Source organism: Ranitomeya variabilis, chromosome 3 (assembly GCF_051348905.1).
Source record: "Ranitomeya variabilis isolate aRanVar5 chromosome 3, aRanVar5.hap1, whole genome shotgun sequence".
Classification (NCBI taxonomy): Eukaryota; Metazoa; Chordata; class Amphibia; order Anura; family Dendrobatidae; genus Ranitomeya; species Ranitomeya variabilis.
In genome coordinates this window covers 116748169-116760191 of record NC_135234.1, presented here as the reverse complement: position 1 = coordinate 116760191, position 12023 = coordinate 116748169, and the positions used below count along the sequence as shown (strand labels likewise).

Below are 12023 nucleotides of genomic sequence, written 5' to 3'. Positions count from 1 at the left end.
ATGGAAATGGGCCTTCACTATGGCTATGTTCACATGGAGTTTTGCAAAAGGTTGCAAAAAAATGCTTTCATTGTGTGGTAACTGCACCAAATGTTAACTAGCCCCCAAAACATTAGGTATGGAGGCCAATTTACATAGTGCGATTATCAAGCAAATTATTGTTTATTCTGCGCCCAATTTACATGAAATCATTAATGGATCATTACACCCTCTGGGTCTTCAGTATGGAATGTTATTTTTGTCTATTTATAAGACCAACATGTATGCGATTAATGTGCCATATTGTATAATTATTGATATGTGTTGTGGCTGTGTATTTTGTGTGATGCAATGAGCATTGAAATTACTGATTGCTAGAGCACTGACCGAACCCCTGAAGAAACCATTTTTGCTAAGGCGAAACCCTTGCTCAAGCCATACATCACTGTTTCCCACGAGCTGGCAGATCTTTGGATTTTTATGAATATGTGCATTTTAAATCTTGTTGATGAGTATATTTATTACATTGTTGCTCTTTCATCATCCCAGTTGTTGGATTTACCCAACTTGGATGATTCCTGGACTTCTTTCTTCTCTATCGTTCAGATGTCGGCTACTGAGAAACGGAGCAGAGACACTTTTGTGTTTCTCAACCAAATGAATACCAGCTGATACATCGATGGGCATTAAACTGGACGGACAGAGTGGGGTGTTCTAGTTTTTCATTTCTTTTGTATTCAGTTCTTTCTCTTGAACTATCCATGGTGATGAGTGTTTACATACATATGTTATTTGTTTTTTTTCCGTCCTATGTAGCAGTGCCACATTTTTCTTATTTTTGGCTTAGTTTATGGGTTTATTAGACTTGTCCTATTCAAGCAGCAGCTCCGATTGGGACGTATTTTTGGTTGATGAGGCTACACTTACATGCATTTTTTAAAGGGGCATTTACATTGCACGAATATCGTGAATAAGTGTTCCTTATTTGTTGGTTGAAATGATCTTTTGGTTCGCCCAAAAGATCATTGTTCTCGGCAGCTCATTGTCCTGTGTAAACAGGTCCTGTGCTAGAGATGAAAACAGTTATGTGCACTGAACGATAAATTGCAGATCTATCTGGGAACACAGGATATTAAAAGACTACAAACATGGAGCAGATCAGTGATCATTGGTGTAAACGGATCCTTGGGCAGAAACATGTAGCGGTCAGAACTCAGCTGAAAGCAGTGCCAACATGCGGTGTTACCACAAACCAGCACAGTTATCTAATTAGTTGTTCATGTCTGTGCTGGTAAAGAGTTGTCAGCATACATCATCAATGCATTATCCCTACGTACTCTATACTTCTTTTAGTTTTTTTTATCCTTGTTGACTCAGTTTTCATTTATTACCAATATACATCACTAATATACATCAAAGATAATTTTAACAAAAGGTTACCCTTAGGGGGTAGCAGGGCAGCTCCCGAGCGCAGCTGTGATCACAATCAATGCCTCTTATAAAGGTTGATCTTGATGGTGTTTCTGGTGCCAGATCAAGGTCATGGTCAATCCACTGTCCCCACTGCATGAACATGAGAGACCGCTGTTTGTCCAGGGTCTGCTCTCTCTCCGGGAATCGGATAATCTGATTCGACACAGCTCTTGCCTGAAATACAACAGAATTGCTTCAAAAGTAGTAAATGTAGGCAGCATTGCAAAATTATCAGTAAGACAAACTTTATCGATGGGAGAGCTTTTTCCTTAAAGTATAGATTTTTGTTTTCATCCTCTAAAACAAGTTAAAACTACCTTAGGTGCACAAAGCAATGTAATATGTACAGGAACAATCTAATCCCCATGCTCTTCACTTTGCCATCCACTCTTTTTGAGTGAACACTTAATTCTTCCAGCATTATAGGTACTGGAACTTCCTTTCCCTCACTTGAAGCTATTGACTAATGACTTGCCTGCCCCAAACTGAATACCTGCTTCTCTTCTATGGAGAGACAACGATCCTCCCTAGTAGTTGTCATCCGTCTCAGTGTCTCTTCTGTTAGACAGATTACACTTCAGAAGAGGCAGTGAGAGCAAGTTAGCCAAAAGGGGGGCACCTAATGCCTATTGATCATGTCACCTATTAAATGGGATCACGTGGTCTGAACATAGTGACCATTTAATTTTTCATAAAGCGTAAACAAAATGTACCTCCTGACATTTCCAATAGAAGATTAGTTTGGTGGCCTACATCTGCATTTTTCACAAGCCTACGTGACCCTAACCACCGAGTCTGTACACTCACCAGAGGCAAAGGGAAACCATTAATCCTACGTTTTTCTGTCCAGCCTTTAGGGAGCCCTCTGCCATCTTCATACTGAGCTGGTAGCAGGCGTGCATACGGCCTATTGGAAACTCCAAAGTTTGGAAATCTCCTGAAGAAGCAAATATCAGCATTATTCAAGAAACATTTGTTCTCTTCCTGCCTATGCCACAGTGGACCCTCGATGCCCCACGTTACCTAATTTTCATTGCTGACACATCAGATTACAAAATGGTTTTCTAGGTGGACATAGCCTGTAAGCCTTCTTCTCACCTGTTATTGCACTCTCCTGTGAAGGTACGATAATGACTTGGCTGACAGTTTTTGGGAAGATGTAGGAAAGCATATCCAGAAACCTTATGCAACATGTCTATCTGGTTGGCCGTCAGCAGGTCTGTTAAACACATGATAATATGATGTGACACTTGTTCATATAAAGTGCTAGTTACAGGGCCCAGAAGATGCCAGACTATCAAACATTCCAGATTAACAGATTTACTGAAAAAATAGAATAAAGTGGCTTGTGTGGGATCTGAAACGCAATAGTAGGTTTGGTCAACACATATATAGGTTTGTCTAGGGTAGAAAGACATGGCTGCTTTCTTTCAGGAACAGCACCACCCTTGTCAGTGGGTTTTGTCTGGTATTGCACCTCAGCTCTAGTCACTTCCCTGGAGCTGGGCAGCCACACTAGACTCAACCCACAGCCAAATGTAGTACTGTCACTGAGACAAAGCAGCCATGTTGTTATAATCCTAGAAAACCCCTTTAAGTATGATAATAAAGTCTAATGTCAATAGCGGTGTTTGTAATGAACGTTATGAATGGACATTTGATACATTAATGTATGATGTAAAATAATGCTGTATTTGTGATCACTCAATATTTTCAATGGGCTTATTATTACAGAGTAATTCCACTCAGTTTCAGACATTCAGATAAAACGCATTTATACGGGCCACATAATTAAAGGGGTTGGCCCACTATTATATATCACATGTATTTTATAGCTCATTAAATTAATTAATTATATTTTCAACTTATATAGTGTGAAAGGGAACCTGCCAGCACATTTTTACATATGGATGTAGTGGCAATCTGATGTCTTGTCTAGAGAGTCCTATGGAAATCAGGATGGAAGTGCATTGGGGTTGTGCCGAAACACTTAGATTGTTGCCTCCAAGTGCACTGGCACTTTGCACAAATGTATAAATTGTATTGGGAGACAAGCGCCTGTACAGCCATACCCCTAATCCCATATATTAAAATGTACTGACAGTTTTCCTTTTTTACATGATATGTCATCACCTAATGTTCAAGGGTTCTAGCAATGTGCAGGTCCGCCTACTAAGCAGAGTGCTGAAGGACACACATGCTCAGGCGCTCTTCTCATATCCAGTTGTTTTCATACTATGTTCACTGCAGAGGAGTCGCTATACCGGTAACTTTCTTTTCCTGCAAAGTATTTCCGTTGCTGCTTTGCAGTGAACGTTCAGTCACCATGCAGAGACATGGCTGAGCATGTGTGTCCTTCATCATTCAGCTCATCAGATGGACCTGCACGTTGCTGTACAATCTGAGCCTCTAGGTGGCGCCATACTATGTAGGATATGTAAATTGAAACAGGCTGGGGATTAGTTATAAAAGGAGGGTGACGCTAGGGTAAGAGGGCATGGATCCGTATTGAATATTGGCCCAGGGCAGCATAAATTGTGCTTAAAATGGGTATATCTAATAAATGAGATGTGACAATAAGCGCTTATGTGACGTACAGGAGTCCGTTATTCCATCTACAGCACGTAAGTAGCAGGCACTAACAATGTTCACGTCTGTCCAGACCTTCCACATATCTGTTCTGTTTTTGAAACAGACAAACGGAATAAATGATCATCAATCGCGCAAACGGAAACAGAGGAGGCCAACTGATCCTTATGGTAGTCGTTGCAGTCTTTGTTTGTAGGAACAAAACTAAAAGTTCTGCATGTGAAACATTTTTCCATTCTAAAATAACAGACACTAAACAGATCCCATAATAATTAGTGCGGCCCCGCTCCTTCTACTTCCACTGACGATCACTTATTCTGCTTTTTCCTAGAACAGAACAGATATTCAGTATGTCTGAGTGTGAACAGAGTCTTATATGAGCTGAAGTGTGAGGACCCTGCAGAAAAGCACCACAGGTTTCGGCTTCCTGGACCCCTGACAGTATTTATTAGGGGAGAAGGAGACTGGTATTGAATACAGTGAAACCTCATTACTTCTGGCACAAGAATGCAACATGTGCTACCTGGGACAAGGGTCAATACTCTCCACTGAGCACTTCCTCATCATCAGTTCCTAATGAGCAGACTACATGTGTTACTCAGGCTTTACAATGGCTGATCTTGAGCTAAGCTCACGTTCCTCTCTGGTACCTGAGATGTTGAAGGGACGACTGTAGACGCTTTGCACCTTCTCGGTCAGAAGATCCAGCGTGGTCTCTATGTAATCAGCGGCTCGGATGTGTGTCCTGCTCGTTGCCACAGGCTGCTTGAAGTAAGTCATGACGTCAGATGGAGTCATGGTCCTTTTCTGAAGACGCTCTTTAAGGCTTAAAGTACAAGACATTCAATCAGCATACACCTACTGATAACAACATGTCAGACTTATGTAATGATATAAAGCATAGCATTAACGAGTAAAAACACAACAATCACTCAGGATAAATACGACCAATTCTAGCCGCCATACATCCTTATCTATATTAATAATGCACAACCGAGATCCTACTACACTGAACTCACAGCATCCCAGCCCTACGATACTGTGCATTTGGGTCAGGACTCAGGAGACCTGCGGAGGGTCCACAAATTGCAGCCATAATGCGGACTTGAAAATAGGTCAAAATAATGAACCCTAAGACTCTGCAGACATTACCATTGTTTCCCTTCGGTGCTTTAGACTTGTAGTACTATTCTTGCCAACAACAGAAATGAAGCCACATAGGAATATAATACAATGATATGTCGTTTTCTGTCTGCAGGACTTACACATCCCGGGTGCGCTTGTAGGCCGTATCTACCAGCTTCTTGGCTTCCTTGACTGAGCTGAGAATAAGATTATTATCCAGCTCCTCCACTCCATCTGGACAGTAGAAATATATGGAATTATATGATTCAATGAGGAATGAAGAAGACAAGAGCAGTAAATACTATGCCTAGGTCATGTTAATAGAGTCAGTGTTAAGGCTCACTGATTTCAGTGATTTTTCTCAAATGGAATAAAATGAACCTATTATTTTGGGTCAGATTTTCATCAGTGTTTGCTCAATGTGTCATATTTTACAGCCAGTTTTCCTTTTTTCCCCCCTCAAGCTTCACCTATTAAATAAATACAAAAATTGGGCAGACTGCACACAGATGGCATCCGAGTGCTCTCTTGCATTAGTGAGTTAGATCCATGACTCAGATCAATATCCCCTTGATTTGGTGCAGACCTCTCAGTCTACTAAAAATAAAAAAAGACACTGATATGTGAATAGTACTATATAGTATAATGGGAACGCACTCTGTGAAAAACACGAATAGAACTTGTAAGTGAAAAACTGAATGAGCCCTTAAGCTACGTGTCAGTGCACACTGTGTTTGCACACTTAGCAGAATGAATACTCTAGAAAAGCTCCCAGCTCATAGTTTAACATTGCTGATTTACCAAACAAGGGCTAAATGTGTGTCATTATGGCCTCTGGCCAATATGCATCTGCATGCAGTTTATTTAAAGGTGACCTGTCATGTAAAAGAAAATACTATTAACCTGCAGATATGGGGTTAATCTGCAGGTTAATAGCTTTCTAAACCTGCCCGATGCCTGCACTGAGAGCCCCGATGCCCGCACTGAGAGCCCTGCTGCCGGGAGGAAATTAGCTTCATTCCTCCCAGCAGGCTAGGGCTTTCAGTCATAGGGGTGGGTAATCGCAAACTCAGTCACCACTCAATGCATAGCAAGAGGTGGTTGTAACTGCGCCCCCAGTTTCACTTAGTGCTGAGGACGTGGTTTCAGCTGCCGCTGACTATGCACTGAGCGGTGGCTGAACCTTGCCGGCCCACCCCCAATATCAACAAAAAAGCGTGTGGACAGCTCTATATGAAGGTGCCCAGGTAGGTTCCAAAACCTTAGTGATACGTATAATAAAACCTGGCACTCAACTTTTATAAAGGTGTTTTTTTTATTCCAAGCGGAAGTGCAGTCACAGCAATGCAGTAACAGCAAAACGTTTCGGTCATAAACACATGACCTTCATCAGTTACGTATGGTGATTGTCCGACAAGCGGTGGACACCGCGTCTGCAGCGTTACAGCAGGGCTGCGCCCATACCTGAGCATTCTAATCAGTGCCTTCCTTTAAAGGGCATTAAGCATTACAGTTTGTTAAAACAGAGCAAACACTTATCTCACCATCAATCACCATACGTAACTGATGAAGGTCATGTGTTTATGACCGAAACGTTTTGCTGTTACTGCATTGCTGTGACTGCACTTCCGCTTGGAATAAAAAAAACACCTTTATAAAAGTTGAGTGCCAGGTTTTATTATACGGCCCACCCCCAATGACTGTAAGCATAAGCCTGCAGGGAGGAATAAAGTTAATTTCCTCCAGGCAGTGGGGCTCTCAGTACAGGTTCAGAACGCTATTAACCTACAGACTAACTCCGTATCTGCAGGTTAATAGTGTTTTTTTTACATGACAGGTTCCCTTTAACTGTAAAGGAAAGCACAACAGACTGCAATAATAATATATGCAATATACGGTAATATTGGACTTAACTGCCATAATCAATAATTTTTCCATTATTCACATTAACAAAATGGAAAAAAAACCTCAAAATGTTAAAAATCGCCAGGAGAATGTACTTTTCATTCTTATAAATGTCACTGATTGAATTGGACACATAACATTTAAACTTTACTGTTACCCTCTGTGCCAAACACTTCTATTATTTTTCTCTGACTATATTTTTATTCACTGTTACCATCGTGTTGCATTTTTTTCATATACAATATAAACCTGGTGTTCATCATTTACATCAGAAGAGCAGAATCAATAAATAGCTCTAAAATAGATATTAGATAGATAGATATTAGATAGATGATAGATATTAGATAAATGATAGATATATAGATATTAGATAGATATATGATAGATATTAGATATATATTAGATAGATAGACACTAGATAGATAGATGATAGATATTAGATAGATGATAGATAGATAGATGATAGATATATAGATATTAGATAGATAGATAGATAGATAGATAGATAGATATTAGATAGATGGATATTAGATAGATAGATGATAGATATTAGATATATATTAGATAGATAGATATTAGATAGATAGATGATAGATATTAGATATATATTAGATAGATAGATATTAGATAGATAGATGATAGATATTAGATATATATTAGTTAGATAGATATTAGATAGATAGATGATAGATATTAGATATATATTAGATAGATAGATATTAGATAGATAGATGATAGATATTAGATAGATATTAGATAGGTAGATAGATATTAGATAGATGATAGATATTCGATAGATAGATAAATATTAGATATATATTAGATTGATAGATATATAGATGATAGATAGATAGATAGATAGATAGATAGATAGATAGATAGATAGATAGATAGATAGATAGGCCATATTCAGATGAACATATTGGAGCAGTCATGTTTGTAAATTGTGGATATCTCTGGCTCCGGATGCTCATCCACATGGCGGACAGGTACAGAAGTGCATGTTATTTCAGTGCACTAGTCTAGTATATAAAACGACCCAGAATATTCCAAGCTGCGATTTTTCCCATGTGGGTCTGAGGTCTGTGTGTAAAATCGCTCCTGTGCATTAGCACATAGACTACAATTAGCTCTTGTGACATAGTGCAGACACCAGTATATTAGTGTGGACGTGCACAATGGATAAACAGCACTTATTTATAATGTAGACGTGTTGCCTTCACATTTAGGCACAAATAACTGATTTTATCTATAGACCTACACCTACAGTTCAAGGAAGCACAATAATCTGACCGCCTTCCTGTCCTCAAAATCAATTACTAGCACTATGAAAACTCTGTCGTGTCGGCCGTCTGACATACAGAAGATGATATAATTGCTCGGTAAGCCAAGCTGCACAGCTTAAGTTATCTTACATGTTAGTAAAATGCGGACTCTTTTCAAGCCCACGTTCTCTGGAAACGTTGCAGAATGTGGGCAGTGCTGCTGCTTTCTTATGCAGCATATGGAGGATCGAATACCAACGTCCTGAGATTTGGGCCTACACTACATATCATCCTCCACACATTCCTGCGCCAATTTTGGCTTTTCTTTCTTCTAAATCTATCCATCATCTACGTCAGAGGTGTCAAACTGCATTCCTCGAGGGCCGCCAACAGGTCATGTTTTCAGGATTTACTTGTATTGCACAGGTGATAATTTAATCACCTGCACAGAATGATTCCAGCACCTTGTGGAATGCTAAGGAAATCCTGAAAACATGACCTGTTGGCGGCCCTCGAGGAATGCAGTTTGACACCTCTGATCTACATGTTGCTGAATTTTGCACAATATAAGCTAATACTTAAATGTGGCAAATGATACATTAAAAAAATCAAGCGTAACTTTCTGCAGAAGATGGGAAAGACTGATGTTGGCCGGTCAATATGTATTAAGCATTTACAAAATGGGTTAGTTACCGTAAAAAGAAGGTGCAACCATGTGCAATGATCCAAACACCAGAAGAAGACAGCTAAGTTTCTGCAAAGGAGGCATGTTCTTACTCCTAGAATTAAAGTTTGGTTTTTATAAAATTACTGAAACAAAACAGCAAACATACAGTACATAATACCACAGTTATATCTTGAAGTCTGGTATAATTCAGCTGTAACACAAGAAGCAAGTAGCTTTTTCTGCTACGAAGCTACAAGGCTTGCAGATTCTTACCTAAGATAAGTCCTGGAAAACAAGATGTCTCACCTTCTCTTTTGGATGCAAGTTCCTCAGAGTGAGACGCCTTTATAAAGACCAGCTACAAGGAGGGCTTAAAGGGGGCTGTGAGGAAGTCATGTATGGAAGTTGCACTAGCACAATTGCAAAAACAATAAAAAGTCACTTAAGAAACTCACATAAAGAACTATACAGCTAATTACATAATATTCTGAATTAACACAATTGAAGTAAATGATTCTTTGTTACACCATTGCTGTTGGATTGCAGAACTTGCAAATCAACAACACTTGGGAAATAGGTTACCTTTGATAGACCTCAGCAGAGAGATGTTAAAAACTGAAGAGTGCTGCTGAGATCTGCAGATCAGCTCCTGTTATTTGGATAGGAACTTAGCCACAGTAACTGGAAATAGCCACCGATCTGATACTCATGACCTATGCTGTGGTTATATTGTATATATACAGTACAGACCAAAAGTTTGGACACACCTTCTCATTTAAAGATTTTTCTGTATTTTCATGACTATGAAAATTGTAAATTCACACTGAAGGCATCAAAACTATGAATTAAAACATGTGGATTTATATACTTAACAAAAAAAGTGTGAAACAACTGAAATAATGTCTTATATTCTAGGTTCTTCAAAGTAGTCACCTTTTGCTTTGATGACTGCTTTGCACACTCTTGGCATTCTCTTGATGAGCTTCAAGAGGTAGTCACCGGGAATGGTTTTCACTTCACAGGTTTGCCCTGTCCGGTTTAATAAGTGGGATTTCTTGCCTTATGAATGGGGTTGGGACCATCAGTTGTGTTGTGAAGAAGTCTGGTGGATACACAGCTGATAGTCCTACTGAATAGACTGTTAGAATTTGTATTATGGCAAGAAAAAAGCACCTAAGTAAAGAAAAACGAGTGGCCATCATTACTTTAAGAAATAAAGGTCAGTCAGTCTGAAAAATTGAGAAAACTTTGAAAGTGTCCCCAAGTGTAGTTGCAAAAACCATCAAGCGCTACAAAGAAACTGGCTCACATGAGGACCGCCCCAGGAAAGGAAGATCCAGAGTCACCTCTGCTTCTGAGGATAAGTTTATCCGAGTCACCAGCCTCAGAAATCGCAGGTTAACAGCAGCTCAGATTAGAGACCAGGTCAATGCCACACAGAGTTCTAGCAGCAGACACATCTCTACAACAACTGTTAAGAGGAGACTTTGTGCAGCAGGCCTTCATGGTAAAATAGCTGATAGGAAACCACTGCTAAGGACAGGAAACAAGCAGAAGAGACTTGTTTGGGCTAAAGAACACAAGAAATGGACATTAGTCCAGTGGAAATCTGTGCTTTGGTCTGATGAGTCCAAATTTGAGATCTTTGGTTCCAACCACCGTGTCTTTGTGTGATGCAGAAAAGGTGAACGGATGGACTCTACATGCCTGGTTCCCACCGAGAAGCATGGAGGAGGAGGTGTGATGGTGTGGTGGTGCTTTGCTGGTGACACTGTTGGGGATTTATTCAAAATTGAAGGCATACTGAACCAGCATTGCTACCACAACATCTTGCAGTGGCATGCTATTCCATCCAGTTTGCGTTTAGTTGGACCATCATTTATTTTTCAACAGGACAATGACCCCAAATGCACCTCCAGGCTGTGTAAGGGCTATTTGACCAAGAAGGAGAGTGAAGGGGTGCTACGCCAGACCTGAACCCAATCGAGATGGTTTGGGGTGAGCTGGACCGCAGAGTGAAGGCAAAAGAGCCAACAAGTGCTAAGCATCTCTGGGGACTCCTTCAAAATTGTTGGAAGACCATTTCTGGTGACTACCTCTTGAAGCTCATCAAGAGAATGCTAAGGGTGTGCAAAGCAGTCATCAAAGCAAAAGGTGGCTACTTTGAATAACCTAGAATATAAGACATATTTTCAGTTGTTTCACACTTTTTTGTTAGGTATATAATTCCACATGTGTTGATTCATAGTTTTGATGCCTTCAGTGTGAATGTACTATTTTCATAGTCATGAAAATACAGAAAAATCTTTAAATGAGAAGGTGTGTCCAAACTTTTGGTCTGTACTGTATATATATGCAAGTAAATTTTTATTAGTTTTGAAACATTTTTGAGAAAGGAAGAACAAGATATCCAGATCAGAACATTTGAACCCCAACATTCCCCCCCAACATCCAACCACCCTTTCAAACACAAGTAGTACTCGACCAGAATCCAACTTACAGTACACATAGGAAAATCCATAAAGTCCAAAATCCATACATGTGTTTTGACACTGTGGCAGGCAGTCCGGACACATAGAGTATCTTTTAAGGCTCTTCAGCACAACTTTAAACAACAATAATTAATAGCTACGTCCCTCCAAGGAGACCAAAGTTTGTCAAAATATGCACTTCTTTTCCTTTTGGAATATACTCCCTTTTCATCCATGATGAGATATTTTACATGTTTGATGTATTCCCTGCGGGATGGAGGTCTCTCTGACACTCAATTTTTAGCAATTAGTTTCCTGGCTGCGAACAGCAGGTGTGCAATAGAAATGTTCACCACTTCTTCCACACGCAGCTCATCAATGTATCCCAGAATACAAATCTGGCACTGTACATTCATAAGCCAATTCTATAAGGTTAAGAACCACAATCCAAAATGTATATAATTGCAGGCAAGACCATAACATGTAACATTCCTGCTTCCGCCCAGAACAGCATGGCGTTTAGAGTTGGGTCTGATGCCCATTGGTGAT

General features: G+C 39.8%; 1 protein-coding gene across 2 annotated transcripts in view; it reads right to left on the bottom strand.

The window, feature by feature from the left end:
* The window catches only part of LOC143815422 (myeloperoxidase-like), a 95205-nt gene extending 85880 nt beyond the window's left edge, over nucleotides 1-9325 (bottom strand). The window contains exons 1-7 of one of the 2 annotated variants that reach the window (XM_077294583.1): nucleotides 9277-9325; nucleotides 9030-9115; nucleotides 5307-5400; nucleotides 4692-4867; nucleotides 2551-2671; nucleotides 2260-2389; nucleotides 1420-1626 (exon numbers count right to left, since the gene is read on the bottom strand). In XM_077294583.1, coding sequence (XP_077150698.1) covers nucleotides 1420-1626; nucleotides 2260-2389; nucleotides 2551-2671; nucleotides 4692-4867; nucleotides 5307-5400; nucleotides 9030-9105 — 804 coding nt within the window. In that variant the 5' untranslated portion in view covers nucleotides 9106-9115; nucleotides 9277-9325. The remainder of the gene's footprint in view (nucleotides 1-1419; nucleotides 1627-2259; nucleotides 2390-2550; nucleotides 2672-4691; nucleotides 4868-5306; nucleotides 5401-9029; nucleotides 9116-9276) is intronic. The other variant, XM_077294584.1, reaches the window with a different exon arrangement.
* Between the last annotated feature and the right edge of the window lie 2698 nt (nucleotides 9326-12023).